Here is a 21,398-nt window from a genome sequence, read left to right as displayed (position 1 = left end):
TAATTATTACAGTCTTAAGTGAATTACAAAAAGAAAAAGAATTTTTATCGCAAGTTATTGGATCATTAACAACTAGAGATTTGCATTCACTAAAGGCATATGCACCAATAGAATACGGACGTGTACATTTAGACAAATCAATAGACTCTAGAGAAAAACAACAACGAAATGAAGAATCCCAAACATCTGTTACTGACAATGAAACTTCCTTTAACGATGTACAGAATAAAAATGCTCTAGCCTGTACTTTAACACTTTCATTAGTGCCAGTGACAGATTTCAGATTGTAACAATTGCTGAAAGCTTAGGATGGAATAATTCCTGTTGTTCCAAGATTAACTGTTAATAATGAAATACATTCGTAAATGCATTCATCATTTAATGTAACAGACCCTGTTATTTCAACAGTTTCAAGCTGTGAACATCTTTGGAATGCGTTGGATTGAACGTTACAATTATTTCCAAGAACAACTTTTTTTTATTTTTGAGTTTTCAAAAGAATAAGATCCTATTGTTTTGGCATTTTTCAGGTCAATGTTCGCAATTGATGAAAGAGAAAACGAATATTGCGAAATTGTAAATTCAAACTCACTTTGGAACAAAATCGATTTCAATTTTGGACAAAGCGAAAAAGAACCGAGCTGATCACATTTTTTGATGTTAACATTTTCTAAGTATGGTAAATATGCTGAAATTTGTGCAACATCGCAGTCAGACAAGAGAGTTAAATTGATAACTCCTGAATTTGAGAAAGACTCGATAAAAGAGAGTTGAGGAATTTTTAAATCTTTGTATTGGCTACAGTAAGCAAAAGAATTTGGTCCAATATTGTTGACATTTTCGAGATTGATTTTTTCTATTGTCGTAAAAGCAAATGCATAATCGCCAATTCCTGTGAGACCTTGGTGAATGGTAACTTCTTTAAGTTTTTTACTGTTATAAAAGCAGTAATCGGGAATTTTAGTAACTTGACTGGCGTCAATGTTGACAAATTTAACTTTCTTCAGACCAACGAAACTAGGTATCTCAGTAATAGAATCCCCTGTGATTTTAATAGTCTCGATGCTCTTACTTTCAATTTGCTGTATTAAGTTTTCGCTATTTTGAAAATCATCCGCTGAAGAAATTATCATTGTTGAACCATCTATAGACGGTTCACTATTAATTAAAATCTTTTTGCTGATTAATACATTCAGAATCAAATGATCGAGCATTATTCCTAAAAAAATAATTGTATATGTAAATAACTGCAATTCAGAATTTTTTTAACCCAAAAATATACCTTATAATAAACAAACAATGTTATTGCTTTTTATAAATTGAAAAACCTATGAAAAATCAATACTTTCAATAATAACAACTTTTTTTATTTAAATTTATATATGTGCCATCAATTTGAACAAGTCAAGAAATTTTCAAAAATTCAAATTGACAAGCTTTTTTTCTGAAAATTTGAAGTAATTTATTGAAATCATGTCCCTCTGGGTATGTTGATTTGATCTGGTATAAACATTTCTAATCCAATATCTAACAATTTTCAGATTTTTGAAAAGAACTTTTGAATGGCTTCGAGTTTTAGTTGTTTTAATCAAAGAATCATACTTTTATAAAATGATAGAACATTATCTTAATATTTTAGATTTCAGTTGATGTCAAATATTCTCTAATTGAAGGATTAAATTTTGATCCCATCAAACCATTCTCTAGGGCTGTACAAAATCGAGAAAAACATTGCCGTGCGGTAATATAGGGTCAAAAAAGTCGCGCCTCGGCGGCTCCGCCGCCTCGGCACTATTAAGTGCGCATTATATTTAATACGTCCTTCTTTTTTTTTCTTTTTTTCTTCTTCTTCTTTTCCTTTCCTTCTTCCTCTCCTTCCTCTTCTTTCCTTCTCCTTCTCTTTTTACAACAACGTCGAAGATCTTCGAATTTGATTGTTGGAAAAGCATCTATTTCAGATAAAGGATGCCTTTCTCACAGTCAACATACGAGGGTCCTGGCTGAAACGTTCTCAAAAAGCCTGAGATGGTAATTCTCTGATCACTCATAGCTGGGCAGGTAGTCATTGCTGACAATACCTGTCTTTATGCATGCACGCTTTCATGTATATGGGTTTACACTATCAATTCGCAAAGTTGTTCCGAATTCTTCCAAAATGGAAGGACCCGAAACAACTTTGCTTGTTAACGATACAGACGCATTACTTTGCATTGATACTGTGCTGAGTTGTGTAGAAAGTTTGATTAGAGTTGTTTTGTTCTGGTATCTCTCATCTTCTGATGAGAGAAATCAAAGCAAAACAACTCTAATGAATTTGTTTTCACTCATTTGTATGTAGGTTTTTAGTTCGATTGGAGCTGCTTCATAATGAGATCTCTCATCAATTGATGAGGGAGATCATAACAAAGCAGCTCTAATGTATATGCTCGTATTAACCGGGTTGTAATGCGTTGTAACGTCAGCTTGTAGTTCGTTTGGGGCCACTTCACATTGAGATGAGAAGAAATGATTAAAGGACTCTGAAAGGCTTTGGCCGTTGATGTTGTAATCGCATTACTTGGAACTAGCTGGATGCTAAGCTGTGTAGAATGTTCGATTAGAGCTGTTTTGATATGATTTTTCTCATCATAAGATTGGAGGAATCATAGCAAAACAACTCTAATGGGTTTACCATCATCTACTTGTATGTAGATGTTTGGGAAATTGTCTTGTTAATCGATTTTCGAGATGACTTTCAAATGCTATAATCAAATGACAAACAAGTCTAAGATTTCTCGACAATACATCAAATCATGATGTTTGTAAGTGCGATGAGATTAGAGTTTTTGAAGGAATGACAAGAGAAGTAGGGAAGCTCGGCATTCGCCGAGCAAATTAAAAATTAACGTATGGATTAATTTTTAAGAGGAATTCAATTTAATTACGGGTTGTTCAAATATTGATTAATATAAATTTATTAATAAGAATAAACAATTTTTGTTTTTGAATTTATTCAATTTATAGCTTTACATATAGTTTCAAAATTGTACAACTATGATTATTTCAACAAAAAATATCTTACTTTTTCACTTCACTTTCACCCTCACTTTTTCCGTAATTCAAATTTCAACATTATGTATTTTAATTCCTTATAGTATTTTTAACATAATTAATCAAATAATAATTGGAAGTTCTGAACTCACTTTTTCCGTAATTCAAAATCAAAAATATGAATAATATATCTATTTATTCTATACTAATGCTATTTTCAACTAGAAGTGAGGTACGGTAATCTTACGGATTCCCGTAATTCAATTTTACGGAAAAAGTGCAGTAAACTACTCAATTTACGGAAAAAGTGTCGTAAACTATTGATGTGGCGGTAAAATCACGGTAATTCACGGAAAGCTATATGCGAAAATTTGAAATTATACAAAATCGAGCGAAACACTTTTAAATAGGTTGTTCTCGTATTTCAAATACTATTCCCAGATTTATTGTCGTCAGAATATTTCCAAATTTTTGCCGATTTACAAAAAATGATTTACAAAGCATATTTTTTAATCTAAAAAATTCCTAAAAAAAGGAACCGGTGTGCGGAAACCTTGGTAAATTACCGCGGTTCCCGTTGGGACTGCCATACCATTCTCCATCTAACCATATATACTTATATAATTTTGATATTTTTTTTCGGTTAGCGATTTAATTTTTGCTTTACATTAAGAAACGATCTCTCATATCTTGCTTCAAAACTTATTATCCAAGAGTATAATTCTTTCATTTGAACCGCAAGATGACGAATCAAGCATTATTGTTGATGAAAATAGCAATAATGAACAACTTGCAATTCAGATTTCCGAAAATGTTAATGCAAAAGTCATTGTTAGTGGGGGATTATCCGAACTATCACAATTTTCAAGCCTCTCGTTAGCAAAAAATATCGAAATTGCATCGGCAAGTATTACAAATATTCCTGACAGCTTTTTTAAGAATGATAAAAACATAATTCGTTTACAAATACATGAAGATGTCGAAACCATTAATGATTATGCGTTTTTTAATAGCTCTATCCAAGAAATTAATCTTGCACACGTTACATCTATCGGTAGTTATGCATTTTTTAGGTGTAAAAACCTTAATTCAATTGTTGTCAGTAGTACATTAATTGGAGATTTTGCATTTTATGATTGCTCATCCCTTACAACCATTACTAATCTCAATCTTGCAACAAATTTTGGAGAATCTTCTTTTGGTAATACCGGAATAACAGAGATTGAGACCGGTGAAAGTATTTATTCATTGAAATTAAGTGTATTTGAAGGATCTCCTCTTCAAACTATTACTGTTTCCGGCGAAATTGAATTTGATTCCATTATTTCTACCCTCAAAACTGTAACATTCAGAAATGCGATCTATAATTTGGATATTCATAGAATGAACATAGAAGAAATAAATTATCCAGCGCAAAATACACATGGAATAAATTTTGAAATTAAAATCACTGATTGTCCTAAATTAATAGAGCTCAAAAAAGGTTTCGGATCTGTAAGCAACATTTTTAATTTGGAGAGCTTAAAAACAGTCGATTTAACAACATGTGAATATATCAATTCAAATTCATTTTTCAAATGTCCAAATTTAGAAGAGATTATAGGTTGGGGTGATCATGAACTGGATGTTGGAGAACATTTATTTCAGTTGTGTCCAAAAATAAACATAAATACTTGGACAGATAAAATTGTTTCTAGTGCAACAGAAATATTAATAAATACTGCAATTAAAGAAATGCATATTACTGGATTGAATAGCGATTTACCATCATTTTTTAATTGTAGAAAGCTGAAAAAAGTTATTTATGCATTAGATATACGCTTGGAATCTTTAAACGGAATGTCATTTCTATATTGTGAGAGCTTAGAAGAAGTTGTGCTTCCAACCCGTGTTAATGAAATTGGTGAAAGGGCTTTTGAAGGAACAAAAATTTCATCATTCGACACAACAGGAAAAATCTTTAGACTTAATTCATTTAATCATTCATTAATAAAAGAATTGTGAGTAGATCATGAATTGAAGGATATTGAGTACAAATCGGAAATTCCAGCTGAATTACCGAAATTGCAAAAAACTTGTTTTTGGATCATCTATTACACAAATAAATACAGAAGTATTTGAAATTTGTATCTTACCAAGCTTAAACGAAATTGTATTTGAAAGCGATCAATTCAAAACTGTAGATGGTATTGTGTATAACGTAGATCAAACTAGTATAATTCTCTATTTACCTTCAAGAGACAATAAAGAATTTGAAATACCTTCAACTATTACAAGTATTGGAGAAGGTGCTTTCGTTTTAGCCTCGAAACTTGAGAAGATCACAATAAATTTTGTTCAACCAAACATGTTTTTCAGATCAAAATTTGTTAAAGTAATCAATATAACATGCCCAATATCAACTTTGGAAGAATCAATGTTCAAAAACTGTACGAATCTCAGAGAAATCATAATTCCTCAAGACTCAGTCATTACATCAATTAATAATGAATGTTTCTCTAATTGCACGAGTCTTGAGAAATTAACGTTTAAGACAGATTTGCAATCACTTGGAGTTAGATGCTTCTATAACTGCCAAAAACTCAAAGATATTGATATCTCCAAAATTTTGATTGTTGAAGAAAGTTGCTTTGAAAAATGCGGAGTTGATTCATTTAATATTTCAAAGATGTCTAATTTAATTAAGATAAATAGTTATGCATTCATGAACACAAATATATCAGAGGTAATTCTCCCGGAAAATGTGATTAGTATTGGTGAATCAGCCTTTTCAAACTGTCCAAAACTAATAATACTTAAATTTAACGAAAAAATTAGACAAATAGGTAGTTTATCATTTGAAAACGCGAATATTAAAAACGTTTTCATTCCGAACTCTCTACTTTATATCGATGAAACAGCATTCCAAGGATGCTTCCATATTGAATTTAGTTTCAGTGATGAAAGTCATCCAATTTTCCACACCTATAAAAATTGTTTCATGAATAAGGCTGATGCAGTTATATTCATGTTTGGTCCGTTGACAAACAGAATTCCAGATGGAGTTAAAAGGATTACTTTATCAAAACCAGGATATTACAGGAAATCAATAAACTCTGTTCTTGTTGATGAATCAAAAGATGTCCTTATAATTCCACAATCAGCTACATTTTACTCTGTTGAAGAACGAAGTGGTCGAATTTGCGTTGAAGGACCTCTTATTTCGACAGTTTCAGATAGTCACGACTATGGAAAAGCAATAGAATTTAAAATAAAATGCGACTATTTAGATCCAACTCAGAAATATTTGAGAACAGGTACATACAACATAACATTTAGTGTCGATGAAAGCGAATTCGATCCAAATCCAGAATATTTTGTTATAGAAGAAGCTCCAACTGATGCGACTCTAGCAGATCTACAAAACAAAAATTTAGCATTTGGTAACTTTGGAAATTCCACAATTATAACGATTCTAATGTGCTTTACAGTTGTTTTAGGAGTTATCATTGTTTGTCTATTATTTGTTTTGTTTTTAATTAAATAATTCTGGTTTCTATAAACAGATATCAATTTTTAGGGATTGAAAAATCAATAACATTCAACAACAAAACTTTTTGCTTAGTGTCATGTACAAATCGCCATAAAATCAAATCAGCACTACAAAGATAATGAATAGACATTATATGATGTTCGCATTAGTTTTTATACGATAGATATTTTCATAACAGAGTGAAGAAATTCATAAAAAGAATCCATAAATTAAACTTTTTTTTTAATCGTTACTAAAAAACATGAGTAAAATATGTCCATTTTTATGCATTTGGAGAATTCAAATCAGCATAAAAAGCTTCATTTGGTGGTGCATCTTCAAAGTCTTGTGCAAATGGATCATCCTCCATCATTGTGCTCATTGTAAACAAAGCATTATCATGAGTAATTGTTGCAGTAGGATCTAAACCAACAGTTCCCATCACTTCTTCGTCCATTTCTACACAACTTGAATCAGAATCATCGTCATCTCTTGACTTTATAATGATATATGCAATCAATGCCGACATCAGCAACAGTTCGACAACTGCTGCTACAATCAATCCTAAAGTCATGTTTGATAATCCGCTTCCCTTCTTAGAATCAATTTCATTAGCCATGAATTCTGATGATAATGAAGTTGTTGCTAGTTCATTAGATGAAGATTCGGTGATATTAGATGAAGATGAAGGTTCTTCTGGTTCAATGATTTCAGGTTCATTGAAATTAATACTCTAGAAATTCTATCAACGCAAATTAAATCGATACCAAGAGAGGCCTTTGCAAATAATCAAAATATCCAAAATGTTAAATTGTCCGAAAGTATTACGACAATATCTGAAAAGGCATTTTTTAACTCTACTATCTCCCAAATCAATCTCAATTATATTAGCACAATTGAAATTGAAGCATTTTGCAACTGTTCCGATTTAGAATCAGTTGATCTATCAAGCATCCAATCATTAGATACCTCGTGTTTTGCAAATTCATCATTGATCGAAATTAATCTCCCTGATAATCTAACTTCAATCCCTAGTTATGCATTTTATAACTGTTTCAAGTTGACCTCCTTCATTTCAAACTGTAATAGATTTGAATCATATGCGTTTTGTAATTGCACTTCACTTAAAATGTTCAAATATAATTTTAAGTCATTAGAAAACATCGGAGCTAATGCATTTCAAAATGTGCCAATTGAGGAATTTTCAGTTAAGATTGAATATCTTTTTGACTCTCAACTTTTAGAGTTACCAATCAAAAAATTCATTATTTCAAGCCATCTTAGTAGCATCGATTCCATGCAGTCTTATTCTGATAACTATGGATCAAATCGTTACTATTTCGAAAAGTATTATCCTCTTCTAGAATCGATTGAATATACAACTGATTCAAATTATATTTTATTGGTCAATATGGAACAAATTGAAGAAATAGATACATCAGATGATCCGGAATCAAGAATTTCTGTTTATATTGCAAGATGTCCAAAGCTCAAGAAATTGCCAAATAGAATAGAAAACCTTTTCTATATTGGCGATTTACCTGAAATAGAATCTGTTGATTTATCTTATTGCAAATTAATTAAAAGAAATAGTTTCTATAATTGTCCAAAACTGAAAAATGTTATTGGATGGGGAGATCACGAGATGAATGTGTATCAAAGTTTATTTGTCCTTTGATTGATATTAACTTATGGAATGATAATATTAAAATATTGAAGTTCAATGCTCATGAAACTTCTACCCCTCTTGAGAACACATATATAAAAGAATTAACAATTAACTCAAGAGAGATGCCAGGTTTTAGGAACTGCAAAGAACTAAAAAAAGTTACGTTCGTAGAAGGTTGTGGACTTAGTTATGTAGCAATTAATGGTTTCCGTGATTGCATAAGCTTATCCGAAGTAACATTGTGCAGTTCCATTACTTCTATTGGAAATAATGCATTTACAAATACAAATATTACAAAAATAGATCTTACTCATGTAACTTCTTTAGATTTATCGGCTTTTAACGGTACAAAAATTAAAGAACTTGTGATAAAAAGTAATATAGGGTGTCCAAAGGTGCGTTTAGCACAGCGCTCTATATGAGACTATTAAAGGAGATATATGCTGATTATAAATATATAATAAAAAATATGAATATATGTATATGATGAGTATGTTGTATTTTGGCGCCATGCCGGGATATAAAATGAATTTTGAGACAAGAGGCGGTTTCGCGGGAAATTTTGGCGGGATTTTTTTCATTTTTTTAATGAATCATAAAGAAAACATCCTCGCTCTTGCAAAAAAATGCAAAGACTGTAAAAAAATCTACGAGACATTGGTAAAATGCTTCGGTATGGATGCTCCTAGCTATTCCACTGTAACGTATCATGTTAGGATGTATCACTTCATGAACAAAAAGGCGCCCATCATAAAAATTGACAAAAAATCGCCGGATCAAAGAAAAATCAAAGCAATTCTTCAAGCGCTAGATGAAGACCCAAGAGCATCACTCAGAAGGATAGAGGAGATGACAAAGATACCACGTACAACAGTCAGTTATTATCTGCACAATTATTTGAACTACAAACTAGCGTATACACGTTGGGTTCCGCACAACCTTAATTCGGTTCAAAAAAAATCTAGAGTCCAATCTTCGAAAGAGCTCCTCTCTATATTGGGTGCGTATCAATCCAAGAAGTTTCGCTTTTTAGTAACAGGGGACGAGTCTTGGTTTCAATATGCAACAGAAGCCAAAATCATGTGGATCCCGAAGGATGAAAATCCGCAAACATTCCCGAAGAAAAAAATTGACACACCAATGATGATGTTGTCGGTTTTTTGGGGCGTGAATGGCATCATCGCAATTGATATTCTTCAAAAACCTAATACGATGAATGCTCAGTATCTAATTGACAATGTTCTTACTCAAATTATCAATTCTGATGAGTTTGAGAAATCCAAACAACAAAAACAAAAGTTTGCAATTCATTTTGATAATTCAAGAGTTCACAAAAGTCATAAGGTAATGAATTACTTGGTGGAAAACAATGTCAAAGTTGTTCCAAACCCAATTTATTCACCTGATATTGCACCCTCTGACTTTTATTTATTCGGCACGCTAAAAAAGAGAGCTGAAGGACGCGAATTCGCGAGTCCAGATGATCTTGAAAATTTTGTAAGAGAGCAATTTGAGCAATTTTCTCATGATGATTTAAAGCGTGTCTTTCAAGCCTGGATCGATCGTTGCGAACGCGTGATTGAATCCAATGGTGATTATATTTAAATAAACTTTATATATATGTAACTTGTTTATTTCTATTCGCAGTATTCAGGTTTGTGCTAAACACACCTTTGGACACCCTATATTTATCCGCAAATAGATCTTGATTGGCAAACAGATAAGCCAATATGGAGACTTTCTAATCAGAGTATGGTCTGTGCAAAATATGTTGAAAAAATAACAATCACAAGTGATGTTTCAGAAATTGTTGGTGGGTATTTAAACACACCGTATTTGAAAGATGTTGTTCTTGTCGATAACAATAACCTTGTATCTATTGATAAAGTTATTTATTCCGCAAACAAAGAAAAACTTTACATGTATCCAGGTGGTTTAGAAGCCAAAGAATTTACAATTCCAGATCATGTTAATTATATTAATCTTTATGCATTCTCATATGTTGAAAATTTGGAGAAAATCATAGTTGGACCAAATGTAAAATTGTCAGATGGAATGTTCGCATTCTGTACAAGTCTTAAATCAATAGAAATAAATAACAATACCATGTATTTCCCTGAAATATGTTTCGCATTCTGTACCAACTTAACATCAATCAAACTGCCTGATAATGTGGTAATTTCTCGTTTACATAGATATTGTTTCCAGGGGTGTTATAGTCTTCAAAGGCTTGATTTCAATAATAAACTTGTTATTGTACAGGAAGGTTGTTTCCAAGAATGCCGCTCATTAGTTGACGTCGACTTTTCTTTATTGTATAAGATTCCTGAAAAATGTTTCAAACTTTGTGAGATGGAAAGAATAAATTTGCATATGAGTGGAAACATGAAAACAATAAGTCAGGAAGCATTTATGGATTCAAAACTTGTTGAATTCATTTGTCCAGAGAATTTGATGATCGTAGAAGAATATACATTCTCAAATTGTACATCATTAAAGAACTTTAAGTTCAATGATAAAATTGCAAAAATTTGCGATTCATCATTTTCAAGTGTTGGATTAGATGAATTGTTCATTCCTAATTCATTGATGAACATTAATACTTCAAGTTTCCGCGATTCACCATTCATTCAGTTTAAATTTAGTGAAGAAGGGCATCCAGTTTATTATGTCGAAGGTAATTGTTTTATGAACAAAACAGGTGGGTTGATGTTCATTTTGTATAGAAATGGAAGCTCATATGAAATTCCAAACCATGTTAAAATAATCAGCAAAGAATCAATTATGGATGCAAAATACTATCAATTTGTAATTAACTCCGATACTACAGACTCATCATTCTTATATTTCTCTGACTATCACCTAAGGATATGTGTAACAACCCCTAATTATGTTAGTTACTCAAAAGAAGATTGTCAAATGAAAATATATGACAGAAATAATGTTGATCGCTATGCAAAGGAAGGCCCTTATGAGCCAACATATAAATTAAATAATAATCTGTACATGGAAGATTCATTCCTGCACGTTTACGAATCTATTACAGATTCAACACAAGATGCATATAATGTAAATCAATCTCTTCCATTTTTGGAGAGTCTAAATTCGTATTCATCTCTTCTTGCTGTTCTCGTGTCTTTAGTCTCTGTTTTACTTGTTGTAATAATAATTCTTTCAATTATTGCTTTGAAAATAACTCATGAATAAATAAATATCATTCAGTCGTATTGTTTGATTATTACATAGCAGTGCTAAAATTTTTTAAGTGATATCAGTTAGTATACATATCTCGTGTACTGTGGCACTGCGTTCCTCCATACGCAATACTTGTGAATTTGACACTTTACAAAACCGTTAACGTATATTTTACAACACAAACACAAACACCAACTTAACCTTAAATATTTATAAAGCCGCCAACCACTTCACCTCACTACTGTAAAAAATAAACGTTCTCACTTACAAAAGTATTGCAACTCTTCCCATTGCTGTGCTTCACACAATAGTTCATATTCTTCAGTATCGCTGCTGTCGCTCCAATCGTCAGAGTCAAAGTCACTGTCAAAATAAATGTTAGTAAGTTTTGACAAAGCTAATGAAACACGTTTACCGTTTGTATCGTATGCTTGTATAAACTTTCCATTCTTCATTCCTTCATAAACGCTCAAACTAACTTTACCCTTTCTCCCTCGTATCTGATAGAATGTATTTTCACGAGGAACGAAGAACAAATTCTTGAACTCATGACCGTTGTAGTTTGTTATCTCAATAGTTTTCGTCATTTATATAAAATAAAATAAAAAATTATATAAAAATAAACTTAAAATTAATGATATCACCACCCTCACACGTATGAAAACATAGCGCAAAAATAAATTTAGGTGAAGTGGTGAAATCTCACCTGTTTTCTCACCTCTTTTTTCACCTCATGAATTCATTGCTTTATAACTCTCTTCCTTGGTTTCTTTTTAGTTGCTTTCTTCACGTCTGTCTCCAACTTGACTGTCTTTCTTCTTCGTCCGTAATGATACCAGTTACTTCCACCAGTCAATGGGTCAAATGGTCTTTCGTAAGGATTTCCATACATTCCATAGGGACCATACGGAAGAACTACTGGTGGAGGAAGAGTTCCATCGACTCTATTTAAATGCATTGTTTCACCTTTCATCTGGTCATTAAAGTCTTTTGCGTGTTTTGAAAACTCATCGTCCTTTCCTAAAGCATTTTCCGACTCAGTCGCAACCAAATTGGATGCTTTATTTATGAGCCCTATTTTATTTAATCTTAACTTCTTTGCAACCCAGCCTCCAATCTTTCCTTTATTTGCATCTAATGTCTTCGAAACTCTTCCTCCACTCATTTTATTTACTGCGTCATAAGCCCCAAGTGCTTTTGCTCCAAATGCTAATGCTTTTGTTCCCATTGCGCCTAAAGCTGCCCAAGCTACCATTTACACCATATTAAAATCATCTCTCTTCAATATTATCTCATAAAAGTTCTCTTTACTGGAGAAAGTCAATGAAACATAAACATTCTCATGGACTTCGTCCTCGCCGCGTTGCGGCTTCATAAACTTCTTTCTTATCTCATCTATACGCTTCAAAATGTCTGAACAATTGCTAACATCTTCTACAACAGTTATTTCATCATGAATGACCTTCAAGAACAAGCTCATTTAATATGCAATTAAAATCATCTCAATAATGAGTCCATCCTTTCCATCTTTAGGTAGCACAACATCTTTCATTGAAGAAGGTTCAACAAGTCTTATGTTAAACTTACTGACAAAGTTTGTTATACTATAATGCTTCGGTGGCGAATACATGTAGTTTGAAAGACATAATATAGATTCTTCAGCAAATTCACTTATACTGGATTTTATAACAATGTTCTCACGAGACCAAATACCACCAATTGACAATCTTGTAAGCAATCCTGCTGAACCTTCTACTGTAAACATCGATGGTAACATTCCACGAAGGTCATCTATTGACATCGTTGAGTCACTGAATTTAAATATTTTCTTAAAGCAATCGTCATTATCTAACCATGCAATAGCTTTGAAGTTTTCATTCGAATATACATCTGCTTCATTAAATGTAAAACCTGACTTCTTTGCAGAGATGACTTTAAAATCTATTGAGTTTGTTTCAAAATTATATGCTATGGTAACTTCTGAAGGTAATGGATGCCCTTCCACAGTCAGTTGTTCTCTCACTACCGTTTGAAGCTTTGTGTTAAAAACTTTCATGTCATCTCCTGTGTCTAGGTTCACATACACAGCAATGGGAAAACTATCTTGCTTCTTTGTTTCATCATTATACCTCAAAACATTAAAGTTCTTCAATAATATTGTCCTTCCTGCTGGAATACTTCGAACCTGTCTGATTTCAATAGCTTTCTCACCTCCTACATACTCTACCCAGTGTCTTGGATATTCATAAGTATACTGACTTTCTTGAATTTTGGTTGGTTTCATCATAACATGTTCATAGTATATCTTTATACTCTTGTCAGTTAGACTCGGTGCTATGTTCTGAATATTTCTGACTTGCATTTTTAATGGAGATAAAATGAAGCATTTAATACATGACGTAGATGAAGACATGAATGAAACTACAGACAAACTTAACTCTTCTCTCATTCTTCCTTTCAGTAAGGACTATGAGTTCTGTTCAAATGGCGTTTATTTCTATTGTGGAAAGATGGGTTCAGGTAAGACATTTAATTTAATTCGTCATATACTCATAACAGAACGTTTAGGAAATGACTCATATTATGACCAAATCATTATATCAGCAACTTCAGACTCTATGGACTCAACAGCGAAAACATTTATGTCAAAAGTTCAAGCCTCTGTCGTTAAAGTTCCAGACAGTGAACTCATTGAATTTCTTCAACGTTACATTCGACGTAAGAGGAAATATTATGCCATCGTTGAATTTATACAGTCAGGAATGCAAAAGACTTCAGAAGAGATGGAAAGAATTATTGACAAACACCACTTACGTCAATACTCAGGAGTTTACGATATGAAACGACTGACAAACTACATTCTATCAAAACTTTCAAAATACCCCTTCAAAAAGTATCCTTCAAATACTCTGCTCGTTTGTGACGACTTCGCCGGAAAAGGTTTAGTGTCAAAAGCAGACTCACCATTAGCTAACATCATAACTAAAGTCAGACATTACCACTTAACTGTAGCAATACTTATGCAAACATGGCGTTTCCTTGCTTTAAACATAAAACGTCTCATAACTGACTTCGTTATCTTCAAGGTTTCTCACGCTATGATATTGAACTCATTTGGAAACAGTCAGGTATAACATTACCTTTTGAAGAAATTTGGGAAGCATATAAGTCTCTCATCTCTCCTCGTTCATACCTTGAGATTCATATCATGACTAATACCATTAAAGTCAAAAATATTCCATGGGAACGACCAACATTGTTTTAAAGTTTAACCTTCAATTGACTGATGGTAAACAAATTCCATGCATCTCTGTCGCCATTTCTGTTAATATTTTTGCTGTCATTCATATCATCCACTTCCCCATCCGTTAACTTTTGAGGATATGCGTTAGAATAGCTGTTCTTAAATGAAGGCTTTTCACCTTTGAGAGCATAAACTCTATAACTTTCTGCATACTTTATGTTTGAACCTCCTGAGCCATCATTGACATAAATTTTTATAGGCTTCCACCCTTTGTTCATGTTCCTGCTTCTTCCCTTAGCTCTTTTGTTCAGTAGTTCTACATCTTTATACACAGCACCTGTCTCAGTGAATTCAACAATATTTTCATTCGTTAGCTTTACATTCAAACCCTTGTCGAGTATATTGTTCATTTCATACATATAAAAGGTTTTTATTCTATATGAAATGAGAAGCAAATCCATCTTAGCTGGTGCCGTTAATGTTCCAATTGAACCAACATCAAATGTTGACTCACGAACGACAAACAATATTGTCATAAAGAACTATAGTTCAGAGTGTTTGAAAGAAAGAACCAGACTGAAATCCGTGAATTTAAACTCAGCTTCAAACGCTAACGCTACATCAGATGTTAAGTTAGAGTATCCACCACTGGACCAAATTCTTTCAAGAGAAGCCAACGACAACCCTTACACAAATGTTCAAACAAATCCTTCAGATAACGTAGACCATTACCTTCTTCAGTTATACCAAACAATTTTACTCAAAGACGATAAGAAGCTTTTGACAAATCTTATAAGCAAGAACCAAATAATTCTAACAAAGGAGGACCTTGAAAATGTTATATCACGAATAACAGGGAAACAATGTGTCATTGACTATCTCGACCCTGAAATCGAATGCTGTGGTCAAACGCCACCATTCATGAAAATAGGTAACATCCGCATCATTGAAACACCAGGAACTACAGGAGTTGAGTTTAAGTATAAATATTCGAACGATATACAAAACTTTCAACAGAATATAAGCTTTGTTTGAAATATGTTTTAGTAAATTAAAGCAATTTGTAATATCTATCCAAAACTTCTTCAACAGTATCGAACTCATCTTCATAATGCAAACCTAATCTTATTGACTTGGTGCAGTTTTCACTAACACAATATAGCGCTTTGCGCTCGGCGCCTTTGACGCCTTTTTCTGTTCTCTTGACTGACATAACTAACTCATTTGTTTCATCAAACAGCAATAACCAAAGTTCATGACCTAATACATAACATTCATACTTTATATTTTTAGCTCTGAGTTCTCTTGTAAGCTGTTGCATTTAATATTTTCTAAAAAGTCAACTTCAACAGTCATTCGCACTGGTGCCTTCAGTTCTACAGGCTCTCCTTGAAAGTCAACAAGTCTGAATTGCATGTCTTTCAAATTATGAGGACTAATGCGAACCCATTTACCTAAATGAGTTACTATGACAGGAACGTTTGGAATGAACATTGAATTGACTGCATAACAGAAGGATTTATATTCTACTGAACCTTTACTATTAACTCCTGAAATACCTGTGACATTAGCTATTTTTGACTCAACGTATAAACAATTACCATAACATACGTATGGAACAGATTTCATCTCAATCGTTTTGTCAACACTTTTCAAAGGACATGTCATATGGTATGCTCCCAGAAGCAATTGAACTCTATGACTCATTCGTGTTATCTTAAACTCCTTCGCATAACTGAACTTCAAAACTCCTGCAATAAGTTTAACATTCATTAAGTTTTCTTCGTTCTCCTTGTTTATTGTAGTATTTATGAGCGCATTTAACACTCCAGCTAATGTTTCCATCTTATATTCTACATTATTGTGAAATCTTATTTCGTGCTTCTTTCCATCTATTTCAAGCTCCATGAAATCTGTTTCATCTGTTATAACGAATGAAGCGATAGTATTGAAGTCAACAACTCTGAAAGCAAGCGCTTCATTCTGAAGACCTAAGTTTGTTTGTAGCTTTACTGTCCCGTATTCGTTTGGGTCTGTACTTTGCAAATAGAACAACATTTTATTCTCATTAAAATATGAGTATTGCTGCATATGCGTATGAAGCTGACAGAGCTAAACGTTTATATTTTGGTCAATACTCTCTCACACTTACTGACAAATATATTGTTATTTCTGATGGAAATACCGAGAAATACATAACATGGAAGGACTATGAAAAGTTTGACCCTATTTTAACTCCATGCACTATGCCATTCATTGTAAATGGTGAAGTTGTCATGAAGAACGACACAACTGTTTATAGGTCTGTATATGAAGCGTTAGAATATATGTTGAATTATAATCCCGAAAGATTTGACCCAAGCACTACGTCATGTACAATGCCTTTTATTAAGGATGGTGAAATCGTAAGAGTTCCGAATTCAACGGTTTACACAGCTGTTCAAAACAGTTTACAAAACATTTTAGCGAATATCTTTAATTCAGAAACTACAGAAATAAAATTACCATATATAACAGATGCTAAAGAAATTAAATCAAAAACGACAACATTATTTACGTCACTTAATGATTTAATGACTTATATCATTAATATTCCTGCACCAACTACAGCATTTGATCCAAACTCGACGGTTTGCAGTGTACCTTTCATAAAGGACAGTTCATTAATTGTTTTAAGGGATTCAACAGTTAATGAATCATTAAAGGCGTCATTAATGAAAATCATTGATTTTAATTCATTCACGAATACATATAATTCATTCATTAATGTTTCATATGCTTCTAAAGAAGGTGAGCCAAAAACTATCGATAAAGCGGTGTATGAAATAAAAGCATCAACGACGAAATTGAATTCGTTAACTTTTGACGGTGATAGTTTCGTTAATGACATAACATCGGGGAAAACAATTTTAACGAAAGAATATTTAAAATCTCATGTTAGTGAGTTCGTTGAAATTGAAAAAGAAGGTGGAATTAAGTTCGATCCACTGAATTTCATTTTCAGCTTAGCGAATGCGGGTGTTAGTTTCGCTGAATGGACAACTATACAGAGTGAAATAAATGCAATATGGACGTTTTTGGGGTCAAAAGCGGGAATGGGTGAGCTTGTAAATGCTGCAAGAACATTAGGTGAAACAGGAAATTTTGTAGATGGTTTTAAAAGACTTGTTTCAAATGTTTTAACAAACACAAAGAAATTATTTAGATATACCATACATAACGGACGGATTTTCGAACAGGTAGCAACAAACCCTCCGGTTATGGCTGCGTTGATGATGGTTAGAGATATAAAACCACGTAACGACGGGAACGAAGAACATGAACAACAGAGCCCAACGGGCTCAGAGCCACATAGTGGCGAGGATACTGGTCGGGTTATTCAAGACATTAAAAACGTGTATCCTGAAGTTATTGATTTATTTAGAGGAGTTAATGATTCAATTTCAAAACATTCTATAACCCTCGATGAAGAGAATAAATTAACAGATTATATATTCGTCATTATTGCAGAATTAATGAAGAGAATAAATGAAAAAGGAATTGGTGATATCATTAATGTCAGCGATGTAATGATGAAAAGAAATTTTGACTCATTATTTACAAAACCGAAAACAGAATATAGTCTTTATGACGTAATTACCGAATTAATGAAAAAGATTAATGATAATAAGAGTTCTGGCGGAAGAGTTGAATTAGAAGTGAATGATGTTAATGAGAAATTAGCCGAAAAAGCAGATAAAAACCACGTTCATTATATAACTTCAGACGAACAGATTATAACGGACTACCATGGATATTTAACACGAAGTGATGAAGCGAAGACAAAAAATGTTAATGAAAGAAGATATAAATACATTCGTGCTAAAGGTTATGACATAAGCTGTACTGTACAGTATGACACTAAAGCACCAGAAGCATTTAGTTATAACGATGAAATTTATGCCTCTACTTTCTCTGTTAATGTGTATTAGTTGAACCAAGATTTATGTTAAGAGTTAAGGCAAAAATAACGTTTGAAGATGCTATTAAAAGTAAAGCTGACAAAGTTGAACTTGACGCAACGAACAAAGTTTTGAAATCTCATAAACACAACATCTCCGATATAAATGAACTTCAAACTTCTTTAGACAGTAAAGCTGACAAGAACCATACACATAAATCCTTCACTACTGTTAGAGCAGACGACATAATATTGAACTTTGACCTTGGTTCAAGTGCACCATTAGAAAATCCAAGTACAAGCGTAAAAGATACTCTTAACAGTTTAGATAACAGTTGCAGGAACATTGAAAGTCATGCCAGAAACTTTGAAGCACATGAACTACCAGCAATGTTAGATAAGAAAGCAGACAAGAACCATACACATAAATCCTTCACAACTGTTGCTATAGAAAGTATTGAAGGAACGGTTGAAGAAACTGGTGGGGAGGGCGGAGCCCCGCCGCACGCGGCTGCATTATATTGTAAACCTCCTAACTTTCCACAAGGTTTAACATCGGATGACGACATAACGACGATGAGAAACATTAGATGTAAAGATGTTTATGTCATGAAGGATGAAAATAATATTAAATTCACTGCTCAAGATTTATATGATAAGAAAGCAGACAAGAACCATACACATAAATCCTTCACTACTGTTAGAGCAGACGACATAATATTGAACTTTGACCTTGGTTCAAGTGCACCATTAGAAATCCAAGTACAAGCGTAAAAGATACTCTAACTTAATAACAAAGTTGCAGGAATACCGAAGATCATGCCAGAAACTTTGAAGCATATGAACTACCAGCAATGTTAGACAAGAAAGCGACAAAACTTATGTGGATGCAGAACTAACAAAGAAATTTTCGAAACCAGATACAATGACATTTACAACAGAAATTATAAATGGTGAACCAGCAACTCCATTTGAATTTGTTAGAGGTCTTCAACCAGATACTTTTGAATTTTTCTTGGATAATTCTATTGAACTAACATTACATTATAAAAGTGGAACAAATGCAACATTTCATCCGGGAGATACATTCCAAATGGTATTTAATGACATAAGTTCTTTAGAATATGTTTATAGAGTTATGAGCATATATGATTTAATATATCCTATAGGAGCTGTTTATACGTCTATGAATCCAATAAATCCAAACACTTTATTTGGTGGTAGATGGTATGAAATAGTTGACAGTTTTCCATTCTACACTAATACGCAGTCAATGAAGATGGGAGGTTCAAAGAAAATAGGTATTGAAAACCTTCCTTCACATATGCATAGGTTCAGTGGAAGAACATCTGTGGAAGGAAACCATTCACATTCAATAACAAAAAGAGGTTATACAAATCTTGCAGCGGGTTCGGATAGACAGGGAATGCATAGATATGATATCACAACTGACCCCAAAGATGTTAGCACAGGTATTTTCTGTGGAACTGCAGGAAATCATACACATGTTGTAGCTGGTATTACAGACCCAGCAGGTAATGGAAAAGATTATATGCCTCCTTATATAACAATGCACGCTTGGATACGAGTTGGTTAAAATCTTTAACTTTACATAAATGAGCTTGAAAGAAGTATTCGAACAACATCCATGGAGGTCATTTAAGAAGTTCAATGAAGCTGCAAAGAGTTCGGGATTTACTAACAGAGCTGAAGTGAAAAGGTTCTTTGACAAAAATGTTGTACATCAAACAAAAATAAATCCTTACGACTACTTTTTACCAATTTACTCCAACACTCCTGACGCATACCAATTTGACACTCTCATTCAAAGCAGAAAAGGAGGACATAAACCATTCCTCATCTTCATTAATGTTAACACTCGTAAAGCATATGCATATATAATGAGAAATAAAGGAACACGTGAAGTGTTAAGAGTTTTACAAAAGTTTGTAGCAGAACATAGCCCAAGTATTTTAACATCAGACCAAGACAGTGCATACCTCAGCAACGAAATCACAGATTTTCTCATTAAGCATAACATAACTCACTACACTACTGAAGACCATAACCATAACATACTCGGTATCATTAACCGCTTCATAAGGACTCTCAGAGATTTAAATCAAGAGCGAGACTTTACCGAAGAAACAATGAAACATTTTCTCGAAGTATATAATTCCTCAACACATTCTACAACAGGACATACACCAAATTCAATGACACAACAACAAGAAGAAAAGTATATACAAAAGAAACTAAGTCAAACACAAAATATCAGAAATTCAACACAATTTACCCTCATTCCTGGTACAAAAGTTCGTGTAGTTCTTGACGACAAACCATTGACAAAGAAACGTTTAAGGTTAAGTCGAAATTATTATATCGTAGACTCTACGCAAGGTAATGGATATCTTATAAAAGCTGCTGACGACTCCATAGCATTTTACCCTCGACATAAATTAGTCGAAAGTAGTAATGGCAAACTTGCTGAAACCATTGACGAAGCAAAGCGAGGAGTGGTTATTGAAATACTTGACTATAACACAAACGATGACACTTATAAAGTAAGATATGAAGGAGGCGTTGAAGATGTTATACCATCTAAGAACTTGAGAGAGTCAAAACCAACACATCTGGGACCATTAGAGCGGGAGTACTGGAAAGACAAAAATATGCCAGAAAGAATAAGAAAATTCTTCTAAACTTTTTCGTTGGATGTAAATCAGACATGAACGAGAACAGTCATGATATCATTAATGGTACCATTTATTTTTGTCATAAATTTACACCAAAAATATAATTTAGGTGA

The 21,398-nt window shown here is 33.0% G+C and overlaps 7 protein-coding genes and 5 pseudogenes across 12 annotated transcripts, besides 7 other annotated features; 7 read left to right on the top strand and 5 right to left on the bottom strand.

The window, feature by feature from the left end:
• Positions 1-455: 455 nt before the first annotated feature.
• Positions 456-1,214, bottom strand: TVAGG3_1055580 (uncharacterized protein; the record flags this gene model as incomplete). The annotated part of the gene is made up of 1 exon (XM_001312719.1): positions 456-1,214. The coding sequence occupies one exon, from the start codon at positions 1,212-1,214 to the stop codon at positions 456-458; it is 759 nt and encodes a 252-aa protein (XP_001312720.1).
• Positions 1,215-1,704: 490 nt separating this feature from the next.
• Positions 1,705-3,621: a mobile genetic element.
• Positions 1,754-1,905: a mobile genetic element.
• Positions 2,237-2,497: a mobile genetic element.
• Positions 3,622-5,377: 1,756 nt separating the features above from the next.
• Positions 5,378-6,556, top strand: TVAGG3_1055540 (ribonuclease inhibitor domain-containing protein; the record flags this gene model as incomplete). Its single annotated transcript, XM_001312718.1, has 1 exon — positions 5,378-6,556. One exon carries the CDS (start codon positions 5,378-5,380, stop codon positions 6,554-6,556), a length of 1,179 nt encoding a protein of 392 aa, XP_001312719.1.
• A 268-nt stretch (positions 6,557-6,824) lies between these two features.
• Positions 6,825-7,160, bottom strand: TVAGG3_1055530 (leucine-rich repeats (6 copies)-containing protein; the record flags this gene model as incomplete). Its single annotated transcript, XM_001312717.1, has 1 exon — positions 6,825-7,160. The coding sequence occupies one exon, from the start codon at positions 7,158-7,160 to the stop codon at positions 6,825-6,827; it is 336 nt and encodes a 111-aa protein (XP_001312718.1).
• A 22-nt stretch (positions 7,161-7,182) lies between these two features.
• Positions 7,183-8,219, top strand: TVAGG3_1055520 (ribonuclease inhibitor domain-containing protein; the record flags this gene model as incomplete). The annotated part of the gene is made up of 1 exon (XM_001312716.1): positions 7,671-8,219. The coding sequence occupies one exon, from the start codon at positions 7,671-7,673 to the stop codon at positions 8,217-8,219; it is 549 nt and encodes a 182-aa protein (XP_001312717.1).
• Positions 8,220-8,591: 372 nt separating this feature from the next.
• Positions 8,592-8,619: a terminal%2Cinverted (terminal inverted repeat of Mariner transposon ID:TVAGG3_1055500).
• Positions 8,592-9,895: a mobile genetic element.
• On the top strand, positions 8,688-9,815 carry TVAGG3_1055510 (Mariner transposase; the record flags this gene model as incomplete). Its single annotated transcript, XM_051255864.1, has 1 exon — positions 8,688-9,815. One exon carries the CDS (start codon positions 8,688-8,690, stop codon positions 9,813-9,815), a length of 1,128 nt encoding a protein of 375 aa, XP_051081438.1.
• Positions 9,868-9,895: a terminal%2Cinverted (terminal inverted repeat of Mariner transposon ID:TVAGG3_1055500).
• Positions 9,896-9,962: 67 nt separating this feature from the next.
• Positions 9,963-11,417, top strand: TVAGG3_1055490 (ribonuclease inhibitor domain-containing protein; the record flags this gene model as incomplete). The annotated part of the gene is made up of 1 exon (XM_001312715.1): positions 9,963-11,417. One exon carries the CDS (start codon positions 9,963-9,965, stop codon positions 11,415-11,417), a length of 1,455 nt encoding a protein of 484 aa, XP_001312716.1.
• Positions 11,418-11,483: 66 nt separating this feature from the next.
• Positions 11,484-21,398: part of a mobile genetic element that runs on past the window's edge.
• TVAGG3_1055480 lies at positions 12,148-12,660 on the bottom strand (annotated as a pseudogene). The gene has a single exon. A coding segment is annotated over exon 1 (513 nt).
• TVAGG3_1055470 lies at positions 12,889-13,767 on the bottom strand (annotated as a pseudogene). The gene has a single exon. A coding segment is annotated over exon 1 (879 nt).
• Positions 13,817-14,475, top strand: TVAGG3_1055460 (annotated as a pseudogene). The gene has a single exon. A coding segment is annotated over exon 1 (659 nt).
• TVAGG3_1055450 (uncharacterized protein) lies at positions 15,931-16,422 on the bottom strand (the record flags this gene model as incomplete). The annotated part of the gene is made up of 1 exon (XM_051255863.1): positions 15,931-16,422. The coding sequence occupies one exon, from the start codon at positions 16,420-16,422 to the stop codon at positions 15,931-15,933; it is 492 nt and encodes a 163-aa protein (XP_051081437.1).
• On the top strand, positions 19,199-20,177 carry TVAGG3_1055440 (annotated as a pseudogene). The gene has a single exon. A coding segment is annotated over exon 1 (979 nt).
• TVAGG3_1055430 lies at positions 20,821-21,291 on the top strand (annotated as a pseudogene). Its single transcript has one exon. A coding segment is annotated over exon 1 (471 nt).

This window comes from Trichomonas vaginalis, chromosome I, assembly GCF_026262505.1.
Source record: "Trichomonas vaginalis G3 chromosome I, whole genome shotgun sequence".
NCBI classification, from domain to species: domain Eukaryota; phylum Parabasalia; order Trichomonadida; family Trichomonadidae; genus Trichomonas; species Trichomonas vaginalis.
This window is presented reverse-complemented; position numbering and strand designations above follow the sequence as displayed.